This window comes from Apus apus, chromosome 9 (genome assembly GCF_020740795.1).
Source record: "Apus apus isolate bApuApu2 chromosome 9, bApuApu2.pri.cur, whole genome shotgun sequence".
Taxonomy (NCBI): domain Eukaryota; kingdom Metazoa; phylum Chordata; class Aves; order Apodiformes; family Apodidae; genus Apus; species Apus apus.
Genome location: NC_067290.1, coordinates 3170851 through 3192677, shown reverse-complemented (window position 1 = coordinate 3192677; position 21827 = coordinate 3170851). Strand labels below are relative to the sequence as shown.

The following is a 21827-nucleotide window of genomic DNA, read 5'->3' as shown; positions in this document are numbered from 1 at the left end:
AAAAGTTTCTCCCCAGCTTTCCTGGAGCCCCTTCAGGCACTGGAAGGTGCTCTAAGGTCTCCTGAGAGCCTTCTCTTCTCCAGGCTGAACAGCCTCAACTCTCTCAGCCTGTCCTTAAAGGAGAGGTGCTCCAGCCCTCAGATCATCTTCGTGACCCTTCTCTGGACTTTCTCCAGGAGCTCGATGTCCTTCTTACGCTGGGGGCTCCAGAACTGGACACAGTGCTCCTGGTGGTGTCTCACAAGAGCCAAGTAATCAGGGGAAAATCAACTCCCTTAACCTGCTGGCCATGCTTCTTTTGATGCAGCCCAGGACATGGTTAGTTTCTGGGCTCCAGTGCACATTCCTGGCTCATGCTGAGCTTCTCGTCCACCATCACTCCCAAGTCCTTCTCCTCCAGACTGCTTTTGATCCATTATCCCCCCAGCCTGTATTTGTGCTTGGGATTGTCCCAACACAGGTGCAGGATCTTGCATTTTGTGTTGTTGAACTTCATGCAGTTTGCGCAAACCCACTTCTCATGCCTGTCAAGGTCCCTCTGGATAGAACCCCATCCCTCCAGCGTGCTGACCTCACCCACACACTTTGGTGTCATCAGCAAACCTGCTGAGGGTGTACTCAATGCCACTGTCCATGTTGCCAACAAAGATGTTTAACAGCACCAGTCCAAGTACTGGCCCTTGGGGAACACCACTCATCACAGGTCTTCATCTGGACATCGAGCTGTTGTCGATCACCACTCTTTGACTTCAACCATCCAGCCAGTTCCTTACCTAATGAGTGGTCCATCCATTGAATCTGTGTACCATTTCAGTTTCCATACCAGGATGTCATGCAGGAAAGTGTCCAAAGCTTTGCACAGGTCCAGGTAAATGACATTCATTGCTCTTACTTTGTCCACCAAAGCTGTGACCCCATTGTAAAAGGCCACTAAATTAGTCAGGCAGGATTTGCCCTTGGTGAAGCTGTGTTGGCTGTCACCAATCACCCCTTTGCTTTCCACATGCCTTTGCAGAGCCTTCAGGAGGAACTGCTCTTTGATCTTGCCAGGCACAGAGGTGAGACTGACTGGTCTGTCATTCCCTGCATCTTCCTTTTTTCCCTTCTTGAAAATGGGAGTTATATTTCCCCTTTTACAGTCAGTGGGGGTTTTTCCAGACTGTCAAGACTTTTCAAATACGATGGACAGCAGCTTTGCATCTTTGTTGGCCAGTTCCTTCAGGAGTTGTGGATGAATCCCGTCAGGTCCCATGGACTCGTCCAAATGTCTTCACCAGTTCTGCAAGATGTCACCCGTAGAAACTGCATTTCTCTAGCCTGTTTGTGTTACCTAATTGCATTGCTCTGCATTTTCCCAGGAGATGCTAACTAGGGAATGGCCTCTCCTGTGAAGCCATGCAGTGCTGAAGCATCTGAAGAAGCATCATTTCCAGTATTCAGTACAATCAGAAGGGTCCCATCCTCCTGAACAGGCAAGTGCTTGCATGCTTTGGGGCACTTCTTTGCTTCAGGAATATTGTCACAGTGCCATTGACAGGACAGCTTCCAAGCCATCTTTATAAAAGTGATGCACAACATACCACGAATACTGACATGACCTTTACGTTATTAAAACTATCTCCAGCTGTAAAGCTGATGATTGCTCTTGTCTCCAATGACAGTGCCTGTCATTTAATTAATGTAAAACATTTCTTACATGCCAGCTTATTTATACCATGCCTCCAAGTGCCAAGACACCTGAAGAGAAACTCACAAACTTCCAACATCCAGTAAAAACACTATCAACCCTGAGAATGCTTTTTTTTAGAACTACCACTTGCACATTTGTTTTTCTAGCACACATACATGTATGAGTGCATTTGTGTGTGCAGCTGCTGAGGTCAGAGAAGGGGAAGTCGATTTTTTTAGCAACTAAGTATCTCCAGTTCCAAATTCCTTAACTACAGCCAGCCAATCTACACGACGGCAAAATGGGGGAAGATAAAGCAGAGTATTAACACTGCAGCTGCTCAATGGTAATTGAAGCAGCAGGACAATGTGACCCAGTGGGGACTGTCATTCCTTGCCACAGACTGAGGTCTTGGATGGACACAGCCTCCTAGGAGGGGCATTCAGCAGCGTTAACTAAAAGTGTGTGATTCCTTTCATCAAACCATTTCTTTAATGAAACTTAAGACTTCAGTCATCCAAAATGACTCCTTAATCTGGGGTGAACTCAGGATATCATAGAATCATAGAATGTCTTGAGTTGGAAGGGACCTATAAAAGTAATCTAGTCCAACCCCCCTACAATAAGCAGGGACATCTGCAGCTAGAACAACTGCTCAGAGCCCCATCAAGCCTGACCTTGAACATCTCCAGGGATGGGGCCTCCACCGTCTCTCTAGGCAACCCATGCCAGTGATCCATCACCCTCATATTACAGAAATTTTTCCTAATGTCCAACCTGATCTACTCTTTTCTAGCTTAAAACCATTACCCCTTGTCCTATATTTCCTACAAAAATTTCCCATTTTTTCCTACTAAAAAAGAAAATAAACTAAAATAGTACTTTGATTTTCCTATCATGAATCCCACTTGAAAGTTGAAAAAGTCTAGTAGACAAGAAAAAGTCTAAACCTTGAGCTGAAATATTGACTGCATCCCACTAACTGCTGATACTTGCAAAGGTTTCCAGGGCACCTACATCTCTCACTCTCCTCACCTTCAGGTCCAGAGCTCACATTTAGCAATACTAAGAATTGAAGAGCTCCATCACTGACACCTCTCACAAATGAAAAGATTAATCTTGCTACATTCGTTTTAGAAACTGCCATCATGTATCTCTTGACAGATATTTTCCACAGAATAATGCTGGCAGGTAGGAAAGTGTGCCCTTCTGTACAAAAGCTGCTATGTTATCTTAAATGACATCTTTGTAAGCCTAAGCCCAGGAGTAAAGTGAAGACAGCTGCTAGCTACAGTTCCTAAGAGTGGCAAACCCACCTCAGGGCTGTGAATTGCATCTGATTGTGTAACACACATTCCAACAGAGTGACAAGGCAGGAATACTGTGGTTACTAATGCACTCTGAAAGGTGTTCTTTGTCTGATGCTGCCACCCTTCAAGACAATGATCACTAAAGTCTTATGAACAATAAAGGAGAAATAATGCTTGTGCTCTGTGAAAAATCCTTGTCCAAAGCATAAAGGGAAAGTACAGTACTTCTTTAGTGTCCTACTTCCTACAGAAAGTAAAGTTAGGTTCCCAGCTCAGCCTCAGGGAAAGGGGAGGCTGGTTAATATATTTGATTTTAGATGAGGATGAATATTATTTGCCAGTAATAAGATATGGGCCTGGACTTCTTGACAGCTGGCATTAGACATCATCCATCAGAACACACTGAACAGGCTTTTAAGAAAGTGGTAATACACTCCTGCAAACAATATCCAAGAGGAGCCAGTGTTTAACATTATTTAATCTTATCAGAGAGCACATGCATTTGCTGAGTCTTACTTTTATGACTGACAAAGACAGAAACAAGCAGGAGAATGGAGGAAAGCCACTAGAAAATTAAGACAACATCAAAAAAAAGAAGCTTAAAAAAACCTCTGAAGTATTCTGAACTCCAAACATCACTGGAAAGCAGAAGCTGGACACAATACGTCATACAATTAATGTTCACTTTCGATCTATGCTATGCTGCCACACGTGCAGCTGTGCTGCCTTTCTCCCCTTCCTTCCAAAGAATTAATTGCAGTTACAAGATCTTTTGAAATTACAAATTTGATTTCAAAGATTTTTGCATATTCCTGTCCACTGCTAAGGGTACAAATATTTATACAATATATCATGTTTATATATGTGAGGGATAGGATCAATCCCAAACTATTGGACTTCCAAAACCAGAAACATATTGTTTGTTTTTACCTTAGTTATCAGTCTTCTAACAAACTAATCTCATGAGAATTTTATGCCATCCCATCAAAACTGAAAAATAGTTTGGAATCTCTAACATTTTTATGTTAAAGTATGTGTTCTTTTTCTTTACATGAATAGCTAATTAATGTTATCAGCTTAGGTTTCAATTATCTCTTACCTACAGGACATTCATTTTAAATGTTCTTATCAGAGCCAGCTGGAAACTATCTTTACATTGGCTATCTCTTCACCATGGTGAAAACACTTCTGTTTTCCTACTATAAATAACTTTTAATAAGTTGCACTCTGACTTGCTGAAATAATTCCTAAAAACTACTTTGAATCTGAATTTTAGAAAGTCATTAAACAGAAGTCCTGCTTCAGGAAGCACATAAATGGACACTCTACAGCCATGTGTCATACAGACTGCAAGACTATTTTCTCTTCCTAAAACAACATGGGAAAGCTATTCAAAAGACTATAGTAATTTTGTGTGCTCGAGAGAATAAATAGGTTTTCAGTGCACTGCTGCTGCTCAGCATTTCCTAGAAAGCAATCCTATTCTGATTTGTTAAGAGAGACACTTGAAATCACAAATCCCTTTTAACAATCTTAGCTTGTTTTATATCTCACTAATAAACCCAATTTGTATTACAGCCAGAGTACCATTGATGCTTCTCTGGCAAGAATTAGAATAAATGCCCATTACTGTTTGAAATTTGTTACTGGTTTATTAAGAGGAGTAAGTATAGAGTTTTAAGGTGCAATTACATTAAGTGCAATGTAAATAAGTGGCCAAGATGCCAAGTGAGACCGAGCAGTTTCAGAGTGTCCCACGCTGCTGGGACTTCCCATGATCAGAAGCAGGGCTGCAAGCTGATCTGGCTGTTGGAGAAATCAGCTAACAGGGTATTCACTGGATTGCCTGAGACCCAGACAGTCATGTGTCAAAGGATAGCTGAGATTTCTGGAAAATGAAGCATTTTCCTTGGTATTGTAGAAGCATAGTTTGGAGAGCATCAAATTAATGTAACATGGTTAATAACAACAGAGGAGAAAGTAAACCAGGACTACCTCACAACTGCTAGTATTAGTTGATGTGTGCCTGAAGAGGAAAAGATGAAATGGGTCTGGGAAGATCTGATTCCTATTATATTGCTTATGGTAATAGTCCCGAGTCAGTGTTTTAAGCTGCCCTAGCTATTTTCATGGTGTGTTTATCCCTTAAGACAGTTATTTTCCCCATGCTTTGACTGCTGTGAGATACCTACACGGAACCTGTATTAGCAGCCTAGTGTTTGAACTCTAACACAGGTGGCTTGGCAGCTGTGGGGGAAGCTGATGTAGTTGCACCATGGGCACAATGCAGGACAGAAGACACACTTGGAATGCTTATGGATGACTTTGGAAGCATTTAAGACTGTTTAAACAAGGTGCATTTTATACCTTTATTCCTCTGGGGAAGCCTACTGGATTAAGAGAATTCTGCGGCTCTGTGGCTGCTGACTGGCACTGACTGCTCTGGCAAGGGCAAGAAAACCAAAGGGTACACCTGCCTCAGTGAAGGGGGAGTTAAGAGAAGTCACTGTTTGATTGTGAGGAAGCAGGTTAGAGGCCCTTCTCCAGATCATGAGACTACACCTCTCCCCTAGGCAGTCTGCAGAAGAAACACAAAGACTGGTGGAGGGCTAGAGATGCTTTTAATCATTGAAGGAAGGGCAAGAAAAAACACATTAAGCTCTACTGCATCACTTTCCTCACAGACTGGCAAAGTTCAGCAATGAGCACTGTACCAAAACAGACTGACAAATACTGGAGCCCCCTGGGTACGTGTGTCGGTTCTGCTCAAACAAGCTGCCTTGGCTGGGATTTGAGAACCCTTCCTCTTTGAATGAGATTTCTGAGTTATTGGAAAGTTCAGAGAGTTCCCTTCACCCTGAGCTCCTCAGCCATCTGGAGGGAATGCAGAGATCTGCATGGACATGGTCTGTTCCCTAGCACTAGCTACGTGTGTCAGAATTGCCCTGCACTGCTGCTGCGTGCCCGTGCAAAACACCTGGTGCTTTCCAGAAGCATTGCACAGGATTACTGGGCATGGGTAAGCCAGCTGCACAGCTGTCAGACAGTTCATGTTCCACTAAGTCTGCACAGGCACAGACACACGCTTTTCTGTCTGCAAATTTCATTCTAAAGTACTCTTGCCCTAGAACAAGATGCTGGTGTCACTTTGGGAGAAGCACACATCTGTATGGGACACTTGCTTGCTTTTTTGGTAACACTACCTTTTTCTTCAGTTAGGATAACAAAGTGACAAGGGAAGGGAGACTTCCATTTCCAAATTGCTGGTGCTACTTTTCCAGTCACTGCTAAAGGACTGGAGTGTGGGGCAACCAGGAAATTAGAGGGTAAGGATTAAAGAGAGTTTAAAAAATTTATTTTCTTAGCACACATAGAAAAAAAGTCTTAGCTTCCAATGTGCTTTTAACATTAACTCTTACTGAGATCTGCATTTGAGTGTGTGCATGTATGGTGTTAGTTTTGGCTTGGTTTTTTGACATGAAATTCTTTATTAATAACTTTATATAGACATTAATAAACTAGCAAAATGTGAGGCACTGTGCTAACAAGAACATACAATCACCTTCACCAGTAGAACCTGAGTAAAAACATAAATACATAATCTGCTTATTCTCCAAGTAAAAATGAATTTTCTTGTAGCTGCTTAATTGATTTCCCCTCTCCCTCCTGTTCTGCCAGTTTAAATTTATTTTAAAACTGCTTTTACAAGGGGTCTCCCATTTATCAGGCACCCATGGCTAACTGAAAAGCTCATCAGTAGAACAGTCAGGTTGTTCATAAATTTTTTTGTTGGTGGGTTACAAATCTCACATTTGGGGTTAGAGTTAGGTCCCAAAATAAACTGAAACTGAAAATCCATTATGGAGGACTTCAATATCCTTGCAAGGATAGAGCTTTGAAACCTCCAGAGGTTTCAAAGAGGACAAAAAATACTGTAGCATATTTTTGCAAAATGGTAGTGTCTCACCCTCTCCCCAGGAAACTAATCAGAGTGTAATCAAAATTTATTTCTAGCTGCTGAAGTTCACTTCCTCCCTTGTAGATTTTTCTCCCATAAATCGAACCTCAAATTCAAAGTCATGTTATCTGGACAGCTGCTCTCATGAGCTGCATGAAGTGGCAGTATCTAGTCTTAGCTCTATTGTGCTTTCTGAAGCCCTGCTTGATGGGACTTCCTCTCACAGATATCACACACAGAGATGAGAAAAAACCACAATACAAACCCCCCTCTGTAGCTAATATTTACTCCAAATCAAGCAGAAATTTTCTAAGTGACAGTGGAATACACACAGTCCTCACTTAGTCAGAATTGTGATTTTTGCTGTAGTATTCCCACCCCCCAAACTAGGATCAATGGTGTTTATTTATCTAAAGTGAGAAAATTCATGGGTTGAGATAGGCAGTTTCATAGGTAAAGCAACAGCTGTGTGCACAAGCAAAGCAAAATAAAGAATTCATTCAGTATTTCCCACTGGTAGGCAGATGTTTAGCCATTTCCAGGAAAGCAGGGCTTCACCATGTGTAACAGTCACTTGGAAAGACAAAAGCTGTAACTCTGGATGGTTTCCACCCTTCCTCCTTTCCCCCAGCTTTGGCTGCTGAGCATGATGCCATGTGGTATGGAATACCCCTCTGGTCACTTGGGGTCAGCTGTCCCAGCTCTGTCCCCTCCTAACTTCTCCCCAGCCAGCCTACTGATAAGAAACAGAAAAGTACGAGAAACTGAACAGACCTTGATGATGTATAAGTGCTTTTCAGCAACTACTAAAACAACTCTATGTAATCAAAACTGTTTTGGTCACAAATTCAAAAACCAGCAGCTACCAGGTACTGTGAAGAAAATTATCTCAGACAAAACCAGTGCAGTAGGAAATGATGAACAATTACAGCTGCAAGGAAAATCCAGGGCAGGCAGAATGTAATTACCTAGGCTGGAATACAGCCAGAACACCGGGGCTTCATGTTCTCACTCTTGTGAAAGGAACAACAACAAAATATTTGCAGGGCAGCAGCCAGGGTCTCTAGTTTGGCTTTAACCATAGGCTGGTATTGCTCCAAAGGAACTGGCCTCCATTGAGTTTTAATGTTTGTTGCCTTAGGTGTGAAAACTGAGGAAAGAGTCAAACCAATCTGGAGACAAAACCAAACCCATCTTGGTAATTTAGAGACATGCTGTCAAGTTGCAAAGTACAGAACCAGTGAAATAGGTGACTGATGGGAATTCAGATTCTTCAGGTAACTTTAAAAGTTATTTAAACATCCTTCTGAAGGAAAAATCATACTATAGTACTGAAAAAAAACAACATTAAAATATTGAAAATCTTGCACTATTGAGCTAGAACTAATTCATTTGCCTAACTATTCTGAACAGGCATCACAAACACACCACTGAATGTACTGACAGTGCCAGAAGAAAATGCAAACCACTGGCAGACTCCTAAAAGGGCACTAAATCCAGTAAATGTCTCTGCATACTAAAATCACAGTTAAGAGTTTAATATTTGTATTTTTTGAAAGATGTTAACGCCTGACACATGGATGAGGGTATCTCAGAAACAGCATACCAATGAAAAGAAAGATGGCAGAATTTCCACTGTGAAAGAATTTGTCCTGATAATTCAAATTTAAAACCTGAATTAAATCACTGACAGTTTTAAATTTATTTAAAAACAGATATATTTCTAAGTTTGTTTTATAACTGTGAATTACTTTATCATTCATCTGAATGTCTAGTATTACTCTGAATGTGTTAATCAGTTCTTCACCTCAACAAGTTCACACAGAACAGTATTTGTGTTCGTTGGTGTAAATAGATTGTCCTTTCACAGATTTGAGGACCCCCTTTTCAAAGTTCCTTTTAAAACTTTCTGATATGAGTGATTACATTGAATTGGCAGCTTGTTAGGAGGTAAGTGGGGGAGGACACTACCTCAAAGCAGTCTTTCTTTGTAGAGAAAGATCAGCCTCTTGTTTTGCTGAACAACAACTCAACAGAGACTCCACTTCTTGTTCTGCTTGGGACTATCTTGCACTTTCTAGCATGTCCCCTCTGAGCAGGTAACAGAAATGTTCCTTCTAACTTCTCTTTTTCACACAGCTCCACCAAATAGTGCCACAGTCCCTTGAATTTAGTCCGGAGAAAATCCCCTTGGCTTGGAAAATCAGGTCCTATGCATACATAGACATGTAGTTAGTGATGCTCCCCTTCTTTCAGCAAATTAGTTTGAAACAGACACTCCTGTATTTAGCCTCAAGGATTATAAACTTTTGTATCACCTGCCTTCCTGTATAGAGAGAAGATCATGATTTCTTCTAACTTTTTGAGGTGTGAAATCTGGAGGCAGATGTGTGAGATAACAGTCATGCATTGGACAAATACCTTTGTCTTCAAGGTACACTGTAAACTGAGGGATTGGAAGTGTTAGAAGAATGAGGTTTACCTTCATCTCATAGAGAAGAACACACATCTTGACAGAGGGAAGTATAATGTTGCCACTCACACCCTTTAAACCTGTTCAAGAGGGCGTGAAGGATGGATCTTATGCTTATACAGTCCCCCTTCCAGAGTTTAAGTCCCCTCTGTATAAGCAAGAAGCCAAGCCTCATTCCCATCCAGCAATATATTTATATATATACACAAAGTTTAAGATTCTGCTCAGCAAGTCTCACTGTCTCATGGCAGCAAGATTATCAGTTGCACAAAGAGGAGAAACATGCTGATGAGATTCAATTAAGCAGTATAAAATAACTCACTCAATTGACTTTGTGCATTTCTAAGCATATTTCCCACAGACAAGATCCAGTAACCCCCAAGAGTGCAATGATCAGTGAACCAAATACCAAATTCTTTTGGATTTCTCAAGTTCTCAAAAGCTGAAATTATCAATTCTGGAATATTTTTTTTGAAAAAGGGAAAAAATTATTTGCTATAGGCTGGAGTGGAATGCACATGCCCAGTTCCTGCTACAAGTGCCCTGCAATCAGAAAACTACATATTTCAAGCAATGTATTGTGTGCCTCTACAGAGAAGAAAGGTGTAAAGTCTCACTAATTCCTTCATGCTGTTCACTGGTAACTTAAGAAGCAGTTTAAAGGAGAAAAAAACATGTGAAGAACTGTTCTCTTCTTCCCATGGCATACAGGAGTGAGTGCCCTCTGCTCCATCTATCCAGTCTACAAACCAGCTTCTTTCCACAGGATTTGTATTGTTGCAGCACAGTGGTGAAACCATGCAGCAAGGCTGAGATTAACATGCTTTAAATGCAGTAAGTTGTCTTCCTAGACAGCAAGGTGTTAGTATTTCCAGAAGAGCACCCAGTACACTGTTCTGGTAGGAGGAAAAAACATGGCTAGTCCCAAACTAATTTGATATGGTTTGCAGTATGAAAATAATGTTAATTGCATTTTAAAAAATAATCTCTCTTTAGCTAAAATCAATAAACTGTAAAGATCAGTCTTAATGCTGAGATCCATGTTGGATTGAATCACAGTGTGTTGAAGCAAGAAATTTTGAAAACTTTTTTTGGATCACAGGATATGTTGGCACTGCCACTATCTTCACAGCTATTGTCCCTGATGAAACTGGCTTTTGCTACTTCCTCAGCCATACAAGGCCCTATATAGTCTCTTTCTCCTTTATTTGAATGCTATGATGAAGCTCAAATCTTTTGTCCCTGCTATACTTAGTATCTGGCCTTGTGTGCAATAGTTTTCTTTCCCTTCCAGATGTTATCAAAGACCAATAACTATTCTTGAGAGCCAAGACAGATGTAAGCTATTTTTTAAAACACAATTGAAGCCAACTTTCTTTCTTTGAGATGTAAAAATATAATGAAATGTTATGAATGCCTTTTAATGCTATAGAAATGCAAAAATAAGTGCTATAATAATCATTAGATTATTTATCATCAACTGTCAAGGCCAAATCCTAGCTCTAATAGCAATTACCATGGCTAGGCTCCAATGCAATTATTATTAGGGACCTGCTCCAAAGACCATCGTCAAAGTCAATCTGAAACTTTTCCCCCACTATGTTCAGGGTCCTTCAGACCAGGCTCCAAACTGTCCAAGCTTGCAGAAGCTGCCTTTGGCCCTCATAAAGCTAACAGTCACAACACAGAGATTGCTGTTTGTGGAGTTACTTCAGCACAGCAACCTCCACAGCTCTGCCAACCAGCTTTACAAAAAAAGCCACGTCCTTTCCTTTGTTACCTCTGGTTGCTGCAACCCTTGTTGTCACCTTAACAGTTGACGAGAGGCTGATCAGTCTCAATATTGTAATTTGTGCTTGAGGATCATTCAAAGGGACAATGACAATTAACTGCCCTATATTGACTTGGCAGGTCAGAAACACATTGCAGCTCCAACAGCAACTAACAGAAAAATTGCAATGAGAATTATTTTCCCAGCTTCTCCACTTCATGCTTGAATAAGATCAGGCATAAGGAGTACATGTTAAATTGTAACAGGTAAATAGTTCCAAATGAAAACCAAGTTTGCCAAAGCAATATAAAATTTTCATTGCTGTTTCACCCCGTGGAAAGGGAGATACGGGTAGCTTTAGTAGTGACACACATCCCTGCTGGTTTTAATCAACAGATAATTAATAGCAAATTATAATCATAATAGCATATTCCATCCCAAAGGCTCCAAGAGATCTTGATAAAAAGTCGGCCAAAATGCTGAGCTTAATTATACCCATGCAATCGAGTCCAAATGAGAGTAGACTTTCTTTAACCTCTGCAATGAGGCCATTTCCAAGAAGGAACACCTGCTCATCAGAACACACTGCTCCATGCAATCAGAAAGGGCAGGAGGTAAAAACTCTCTGAAAACTGGGAATGCTGAGCAATTATTGCTCAGATAGGACCGGGTGAGGGAAATGTTAGGCATACAGACATAATGCTATGGGATTCTGCATGAAAGATGTAAGCCAGAACATTAAGACTGAGCTGCTGCATTTCCAACACTCCAAACACCTTTCTGCTCAGTCAGTTGTGTCACGCTGTGCAGCACCTGTGTGACTACCTTTCTCATCCAAGTCCCGTGGCTAGCCATGACCTTGCTGAGATTCTGAGAGCTGGTGACTTATAACCTAAAGGGTCATGACCACAAGCCTTGATAATTTAGCAAATTATTAGCAAAAAAAAAGGCTAATTGCTACTGCAGGATATGGTGCTTGAATACGGTGCATTACTCGGTGCAAGATCTTAATTTGCTGTGAGTTAGTTCCTATGTGATAACTAACCATCAAAAGCTGCAATAGCAAAATAACAAAAAAAACCCCCAACAAACACCAAACCAAAAAACAACCAGGACTGACCATGGGAATGTTTCATTCTTTTTGGCAAAGATCCAGCAGTATAAATGCCACCTTTTGGAAAGACAGCATTTTGGGATTGCTTAAGCAGTTGACAAATAGGCTGATCAGAGCAAGTTTGTTTATCGTGTCACCTAGAGTAGCATTAAAAATACAGCACTGTAGCTTGTAAGATTTAGCAGGATTAAAACTGGTGCAAACACAGCAACAACAATAGTTCTTAAACCTGCCAAAACAAGTACTGAGTTGCTTTGTACTTATCAAGGTAACCGTCTTCTTCCTACAGGCCTAAGAGCTAACAGCTTCAAGTTTATGCTCACTTTCAGTTTCCTCAACCCTCAGGTTCAGGGTTTCAGCTCCAAAACCCTTAATATTGCCTTTCTTAGATTAAGACAGTGCCTCAGTAACATTTCTTGCCAAATGCACTCTGCTAGATTCTCCAGGTTACACTAAATTCCAGGAAGTGACAGTTCAGGCCCATTGGCAAGTTTGTCCCACACATAAATCTTAGGTCTCTTCTCAGAACTGACCAGAGATTGGGATGCTCCAGACTTACACCCTTCATTCTCCTGGAGATGCCCATGTTGATCCATGCAGCCAAGGCCATGCCCACCCAAGATGTCCTTCAGGGGAGTCAGCACACAAGCCCACCCCTAGGGAGACAGGTCTGTGCATCCAGGAATCATATATTGAAGAGATTCCCCTAGATACGTGCTTCTGAGTCATCAGCTTGCCAACACAGCAAGCAAAGCCTAGCACACTAATAAATCATCTGTGGGAAACTCAAGGGAAATATGGCTTTCCTCCATTACAGGAGCTTCTTTGAACAGGAGCTCCCTTTTCTCAGATGTTTGGTAAGGAAATCTCCAACATACAATGATGTTACAAACCAGATAGTAAGTTCAAGAGACAGAGATCTTTACATGTAGCTCCCAAGAGTGGTACAAGTGTCAAAAGCACCACAAGCTTGTTCACACTGTGCTGAAATCCATGCTTTGATCTCATGGCTTTTAGTTTCAAGTTAGCTTGGACATGTCTGCCTGCCTTGTAGGTCAGTATAACTGCAGCCCCCCAAATCTCTGAGTTATGATGGAACAGCAGCAAATCTTTTTCAAGTCAATGAACTGTAGCATGACATCCAATTTTATGTAGAACTTTCCACTGGACACTGTCACAGCTCTCCTAGCAGATAAAGCTTAAAGAGTCAGAGATTATGACACTGCCTCCAAAACTAATCACAGACTTCTTTTCAAGGGATGCAGTCAGGAAAAAGCTGTATGTAGGAAGGCTGAGAATTAAGGAAGGAGCTATGGGCTAGCATTTTGGCTCTGTGATACTACAGAACCAATTCCAAAGCAGATAGAAACATACATTCATAGAATCATTTAGGTTGGAAAAGTCCCCTAAGATCGAGTCCAACTGTAAACCTAACACTTCCAAGTCCACCACTAAACCATTTTCCTAAGACCAACGTCTACATGTCTCTTAAATAGCTCCAGGGACGGTGACTCCACCACTTCCGTTCCAGCAGTTCATTACCCTCTCAGTGAAGAAATTTTCCTAATATCCAACCTAAACCTCCCATGACACAACTTGAGGCTACTTAAACTTTGCAAATATCTCATGGACCATAATCAGACCAAACTGAACTGAAGTAATTTTGAATCCTACTGACTTAATACAGGTGCACTGCTGAAATGTAGATCATGTGCACTGGCCAGCAGCTCATAAACAACTACTTGGGAACCACTGTGAAAACCCTAGTTTGCTCTGCACCTTATTGGCAATCAGTGGAATTTACACAGAATGTATCCCCTTATTGTCACAGTATTCTGCAAAATTGGAGCTTTCAACTAAAAAGAAACACATCTAGGCAAAAGCACCTCATTAAAAAATGTGCAAAGTGGTACCAAATCTTCTACATGCAGCTGCAGATAGCTAGTTTGTGTAGCTGCTTTTCAGGTGGTAGGTTTGGCCTTACCAATGCAAACTGTCATGGAGGGAAACAACAGCCAACCCTCCTGCACTGTCACCAGTGCTGAGGAAACCTAGACAGTCACACGGCTACAACATGGCAGGGAACCCACAGATGTCTTGCTAGACAATGTCAACATAGTGGGAAGGCTGTAGCCTCTTCTGTACTCATGGCACGCCCATGGAAAGTGAGATCTCCTGTTTAGGATCCAGCCTCAAGAGAAGTGAACAGTCAGTTAGTACTATGCTGGGAGCAGGTCTCAACTAAATATACCCTGTATTTTAAAAAAGCCAAGTCAATCAGAACCAATACTTACCCTAAACCTAAGACAAGGGCTAATCAAGTACTAATCAGCAGCACAATCTATAATTGTAATAGCAGAGATGCCTGAGCAGTAGTTATCCATTGGTACTGTATAAATCAGACAGCTAGAATATCGTTAGCTCCTACCTTTTCAAACTACACAGGCAAAAAAAAATTCCTGGTTATGCTGGATTACAGGACAATCCAATTACCGGTCTCAGCATAAATACTCCTTGTAATAAATGGACAACAGTGTTGCTCTGCTAACACTTTTTTTACAAGTCATTGAAGATGCTGAGCAATCTGGCACCCCATGCACACTTATTTGGGTTTCAAAATGGTAATTAGCCAATTGTATGAGATGTAGCAGGAACATACTTTTTAACAGGGCCTGTTGTGATAGGACACGGACTGATGGTTTTAAACTAAATTAGGGGAGATTCAGACCAGATATAAGGAAGAATTTAGTTACAATGAGGGTGGTGAGACACTGGCATGGGTTACCCAGAGAGGTGGAAATGTTCAAGGTCAGGTTGGACAGGGCTCTGAGCACCCTGATCTAGTTGCAGATGTTCCTGCTCACTGCAGGGGGGTTGGACTAGATGAGCTTTAAAGGTTCCTTCCAACCCAAACCATTCTATGATTCCATGATCTTACTACCTTCTCTATATACACTTCCTACTAATAAACATCTCTGTTTATATTCCTATTGTTGTGTGATTAATGTGTTACACTTAAGTTCACACATCATCCTTAGATTCACACAGATCAATGTAGACATCAAGAAGATGGACAAACATTTGGGGTGGGCTCATAAACCACTGACAGAGTGAATAACAACTAAAAAAAATCCCTCCAGACCTGCTTGGGAGGAAAAGGAAGCTAGGTCTTCTTTATTTGACAAGTGTATGATAATGTAATACATGCTGCTGTCTTTGTGACCAAATCTGTGTGTAAGGCAACTGATGCTAGCAGAGATTGTGAGTGTCACTTCATCTTCTAAACAAGAAAGGTTGTTTTTTAATGCAGTGAAACACACTGGATACTGCAGTGATGGCTACTTTAATCTTGCCACAAGAGAAACCCTCTTACCTTGAAAAACTCTCTAGAAGCTGCTCTTTTGATTCAATCCTCTGGCTAATTGTCACTGCCGTTCACTCGTTTCAGAGCATCACCTGGGAAGACAAAGGTGCCCATGTTTGGTTTTGTGTTTTTTTTTTTCTGGTAGCTATTAATGTTCACTGGAGATCTGGGCTGTGTCCGTCCTTGGTGGAACTCGGTGTACCACAGCAGAGCACCTGCTGGGCCATCCCTGGGACACAGCAGAGCGGCCTGAGGCGTCACCGCTGCGGTGAGCTCACCCGCCCTTGCCCCTGCTGGGGAACGTGCCCTCTGGAGAGGGACCACCAGGGACTTCTGACTGGAAATCTCACAGGAGAAAACGCCAAACTGAAACGAATCCCAGGAAAGGGCGAATCTGACCGTTTCCTTCCCTAACCTTCGACGTTTCTGAGGAAGTTTGGAAGCGTTATCCACGTTTCAGCACTTGCAAAAACACAGTTTCTAAGCTTTCCCGCCTGAAGAAACCTTCCCCTTGGAAACACGCACCACCCAACCTCCACCAGAAAACCACTAGCCTTTAGAAGCTCCCCCGGACTTGCCGTTCACAGCTTCTTTTGTTCACTTTTTAACTCGTGCTGAGGGGAAACCAGCCATGGCCGAACGGTCCAAGGGAACGGATCTCCAACCTGACAGGATCCCAGAGCCGCCCCGCCGACGGTCGAGGGAGAAGGGGCGAGCTGGTAAGGGCTGTGGGGTGCAGCTCTCAGGCCAGACGAGGCGGGCCAGGCCTGAGGGGAGTCTCCAGGCGCGGGTCCCTCTCCCGAGGGGCGGGCCGGGGGCGGGGAAGGGCGGCCCCGCCGCTGCGCGGGCGCTGCTGGGTGGGGAGGGCGCGGCGGAGCGGCGGGCGCCGAGCTTTAAATGAACATTAATATCGCGCGGGGAGGGCAGCGCCGGTGGCTCGGGCCGGTTGGCGGTGGCAACGGCAGCTCTTCTTCTTCGTTCTCCTCCGCTCCGGCGGCAGGTAGGCTGTGCGCGTCTGGAGGAAAAACTTCAGCCCTTATCCCCGTGCCCGGCCGCCGCGGCGCGTTGAGGCGAGGCAGGTGGCGATCTGCGGCCCCGCGGGGGTGGGGGGAGCCGCTGTGCCCCTTCAGCCCTTCCCGGGAAGGGTGGGCTGCCGCTGGGACCCGGCGGGCGAGGCTGCCGCCCTCGGGGCAAGGGCTGAGGCGGCATCGGCGGCGGAGCCCGGCGGGGAGCGGCCCCGGGGGCGGCTCGGGGGCCGCTGAGGTGATTCGGGGGGTCCTGAGGTGATTCGGGCGGGAAGCGGCTCCGGGGGCGCTGAGGTGATTCGGGCGGGAAGCGGCTCGAGGCGCCCTGAGGTGATTCGGGGGTCCTGAGGTGATTCGGGGGTCCTGAGGTGATTCGGGCGGGAAGCGGCTCGAGGCGCCCTGAGGTGATTCGGGGGTCCTGAGGTGATTCGGGCGGGAAGCGGCTCGAGGCGCCCTGAGGTGATTCGGGGGTCCTGAGGTGATTCGGGGGTCCTGAGGTGATTCGGGCGGGAAGCGGCTCGAGGCGCCCTGAGGTGATTCGGGGGTCCTGAGGTGATTCGGGCGGGAAGCGGCTCGGGGGACCCTGAGGTGATTCGGGGGACCCTGAGGTGATTCGGGGGACCCTGAGGTGATTCGGGGGGCGCTGAGGTGATTCGGGCGGGAAGCGGCTTCGGGGTCCCTGAGGTGATTCGGGGGGCCCTGAGGTGATTCGGGGGGCCCTGAGGTGATTCGGGGGGCCCTGAGGTGATTCGGGCGGGAAGCGGCTCCGGGGTCCCTGAGGTGATTCGAGGGACCCTGAGGTGATTCGGGGGGCCCTGAGGTGATTCGGGCGGGAAGCGGCTCGAGGGACCCTGAGGTGATTCGGGGGGCGCTGAGGTGATTCGGGCGGGAAGCGGCTCCGGGGTCCCTGAGGTGATTCGGGGGTCCTGAGGTGATTCGGGCGGGAAGCGGCCGCGGGCGGTCGCCTGTTGCCTCCGTACTCGCTGCGGGGCGGCAGCCGGGAGCCCCGCGGCGGCACTCGGGGTTCTGCGAAACGCACGGGCGGTGGTGGAGGAGACCTGTGCAGCCTTGGTGGGTCCGTGTGCTTGTCCGCCGGGGCACGTCCCTGGCTGCGAGGGAGGAAGGCAGCACAGGGATCGGCGGGGCTTCGCTGGGGGAGCGCGGAGCTCTCGTTTCAGTGGGGACCTTAAACAGCCTCGTCCTAATAAAAGTTATTTCCCAAAGGTGGGGTGTTTTATTTTCTTTCGTTTTGATGTGAAATAGGTTCCCGTGCTGGGTTAGTTCGTAACAGAGCGTGGGTTTTAAAACCCAGTGTCAGCCTGATGTTGTCTCTAGCTTGTTGGTGATGGATTGAAAGATGTACTTATAATTTCAGTTCACGTGTTAGCTTTGTTCAGTTGCTTTAGAACTCGTTTAAACTGTATTCTCAACAGAGATGAGTGAACTTTTAAAGAAAATCAGGTCAGGCATAGATTCCGGGCATCAAACCCTTTTCAGGTCCCAGAAATAGCCACAGAAGTAGCGTGACCAAGTCTTTTCTTCATGCACAAAGCTTTTATTTTGTTGTTGTTGGAAATTCTGACAGATACTGGAGCTCATCAGCTGGATGTTTTCATCTTGGTTTATCGAAATAAACGTGCTTTCTAAGCTTGCATTCTTATGCAATTATATTAGTCTCCCTTGAGTATGCGAGGCTTGAGTTTCTGATGGAGGCTGTCGTTCTTAAAATACTTCAGATTGTACAGCACAAGCTTTTTCTTTTTGTATTTTTATGTTTTAGATCTATGAGAAGGTGAAAGGGAAAATTACTACGAGTGAACGGGCTTATTAGCTGTTACAGGGTAAAAAAAAAAGTACTTGGATATTAACAATAAAAAAGGTTCAGAGAGAATGTTGTATTTCTTATATTCTGTACTTGAAACAACGGGGTTAGTGTATGTCTTAGCAGGTGTTGAAACAAGAATGGACAAATATTTATCTTGCAGTAAATGGGTCAGATGATAACATCTTCCGCTGGATCTCTCACTTCTGTATTGGACAGATTTGGTTGCTAAGTAGCTATGAATTTCTAATCCCAAAATAAGTGATGTCATAATGACATCATCATGTCCTTTCACTTGATTGATTCTCATAAGGGAACAGTAATGAGATTTGATATACATGTCCCATCTCTTTAATATTCTTCCTCTGCTTCAGGGAATTTCCTGACCTGCCTGGCAAATTCCAGTGAATCACACTGAGCTCTAGTAAAAAGACCTTACTTTTGGAGATGAGGTGGAACATTAAAGGGACAGTGGATGATCCTGGCCTCTTAAAAATCCGAGGAACTTGGCAGCTTATGTTTTAAATGTGGAGATCCAGATACAAATGGTAGCAATTTAAAACTTCGAGTTACCAAATTTGTGTGCAGGTGCGAAAGTGACTTAAATGTTCGAGTCACTCAGCCTGGGCGGTTCAAATTTACTTTAATTAGGTATGTGGAAGCTCAGCATTGTTGAGGACCAAATCACTTCATGTTTATGAATCTGAATACTTCAGCTGGGGCAGAGGGAACGGAGCAAGCATAAGCTGGTATCTTCCTTCATTTGCCAAAATACATTTCAGTCATAATGCTAAATGGGTGAAACCTGTCAGAAATTGCTATGTTAACACTATCTTAAGAATTGACAGCTCAATTTTATTTTTTTATTTTTTTCCCTAGCTAGATAGCATAATTTAACCTTTGATAAGTTTGAAATATTTTAATATCAACACTGGCATCATAGGGAACTCCTTGTAAGAGAATTCTAAATCTTTGGAGTTTATAGAATGTGTACGAAATTGACGGTGGTTGTTTCTTCTGTGGTTAAAGGTACAAATTATGTCATCTGGTGATGGACTGCTAGTTTTTACAGTTTATTTTTATCATATGTGTGTTCATATGAGCATGGGTCTGCATAAATTCTAGGCAGTTGTTTTCATGTTAAATAGTTGTTTTGTGATCATTAATTTCTTCATACCCAGTGAGTCTGAAAAATTCTAGACAGGGTTGTATGTATTTTCTGTGCATAAATCTTGCTATTTGATATATATGTGGAAAAGGGAGAAATGAAGCAATGTTTGTGTCTACTTAATTGAATATGTAGTTTCCTTTGGTGAAGTTATAAGCTGAGTCTGTTTTTTATAATAATCAGGGCTGCATATACCGGTCTCAGAGGATTCATGAATGCCATGGGTTGCTAAAACTCCTTTCAAAAGTAAACGAGTATTTGTTAGCATGGATGAATTGGTGATTAATGTATTTACTGAAGATACTGCTGATGTGGCTAGTCTATTATTGCTGAAGGACTGTAGCATTAATATCACTATTAAGTGTAACAGAGTAGTAATTAAGTATAACAGAGTAGTGAAACATGAGGACTGGGAACAAGCAAAGTAGGAAGGTGTTTTTGGACTATATTTGAATGTGTTCACTACATAAGTGCAATCCAAGCTACAGATGCAAAAAGGCAATTTCTAAAGAATCTGTAAGAATTCTGCACTCATCATCCTATATGCAGTGACAAATTTCCACAAGCTTTAGATGCTTTCTGGGATGACTCAACTACGAACAAGTGATTTGGAAAAAAAATATTATCTCTGAAGAGAATCCTTGGTGACAATTTCTTTTCACGTTATCTTAGGATTTTCTGCTTACCATGATTTCTTCTAACTCATGCTTGCCTTGAACATTGGAAACGAAAAATGAATTTGGACTTGGGGACATATCTGTGCCTTTCAACTGCATGTTAGATGGTCATCTGTGACATCTGCATGGTTGCACTGTTAATATGGTGACACATTTGGTTATATAAAGAGCAGGACGCAGTGCACCTCAAAGCCTTTCTGAATGCTTTAATGGAAGGTTGATGCTGCAGCCCTGACCTCTCTGAACAGGCGACGAGAGCACAGACCTGGCCAAATAAAGAAAGACTGAGCACTTTTCACAGTCCTGACAGATCTCACTTAAAAGACAAGGTCGGTTGCTGCAGTGGCTCAGTAAAACAACGGACAAGGCAACAAAAGTCTTTTCCCTGTATTAACAGCCGTAAGAAATGCAATCTTTAGACTTCAGTTACCGACTGCAAGACTAAGCTGCCTTCAGATCACGGGTGAATTTTCTGCTATCTGGCTTAAAAAAAAACCCTAAACAACAATTGATACGCTTCAGAACTTCTAGCAACTGAGATGTTCTCTTCCCCTGCTTCCAGCAGCAAGTCCTTTGACTGTTTGTGTGAGGACAGCCAGTGTTTCAGCCCCAACTTCTGATTTTGTCATAAATTCTGTGTCAGAATAGAGTGAAATACCAAGTGGATTATTGGATTTACTTCTTAAATTCATATTTCTAAGGGGAAAATAACATAAAATCTGAAACTTTCTCAGGCCACTCATGTGAGCCTTTTGTATGGGCAACCCTGGCAGCTGGATATTTCAAATGTGTTTTATTCAGTCAGATTGGAAGGTAACATGTTAAGTAAATTCATCTACACCTGGATCTCCTTTACTGATGAAAAAAAAAACCCTGCCAGCTGCACAGAGAGTGCTATTTACAGAATGCAGACAGGATTTGATCCCTTGTATATTAGGAAGTAAAATTACTAAAACATGTGGTTTTGTATAGGTCCTCTACCCTTCTCTCCGTTAGGATAGGAATATGCAGAAGGAAAATAACATAGCATAATATGAACAACGAATTGTTACTTTCCATGAAACCTCTTTATTATTTTTTAATTATTTTTATTTTCCCCCCCCCCCAATGCTTTTAATTGTTCCAGATCTGGCCAACTTGTGAACACCAAAGATGCTGACCATGTCCATGGCAGAGCTGATGTAATCTACAAACCCTTGGCTAAGTGCTGTAAGTGCTGCTGTCAGCTGCACTGGTGGAGTTGGAACACTAGCATGAGAGGTCAAGCTTTGGCTTTACCCCAAGGAAACAGACCCAAACCATTTGCATTAACATTCTGATATTTCCGTGTTGCCATTCTGATCAGTCTTAAATGTGCAGAAACTGCCACTCTCAATAATTCTGCTTTTTACTGGGTTAATGACAGCTCTTTGTTACAGGGGACCTTGTGGGTTACAGGGAAGCCACAAGGCATAGCAGGTATGAGTCCTTAGACTC

General features: G+C 43.2%; 2 protein-coding genes across 2 annotated transcripts in view; one reads left to right on the top strand and one right to left on the bottom strand.

Annotated features, from left to right (window-relative positions):
• The first annotated feature begins 16564 nt into the window (after nt 1–16564).
• SLC6A1 (solute carrier family 6 member 1) overlaps nt 16565–21827 on the top strand; it is a 57497-nt gene continuing 52234 nt past the window's right edge. Inside the window, exon 1 of the mRNA XM_051627794.1 lies at nt 16565–16659. The gene's annotated coding sequence lies outside the window, so the exon portion shown is untranslated. The remainder of the gene's footprint in view (nt 16660–21827) is intronic.
• LOC127388388 (basic salivary proline-rich protein 2-like) lies at nt 16689–20450 on the bottom strand. Its single transcript, XM_051627853.1, has 2 exons — nt 20361–20450; nt 16689–17834 (listed from the first exon to the last, which is right to left on the bottom strand). Exons 1-2 carry the CDS (start codon nt 20448–20450, stop codon nt 16689–16691), a joined length of 1236 nt encoding a protein of 411 aa, XP_051483813.1.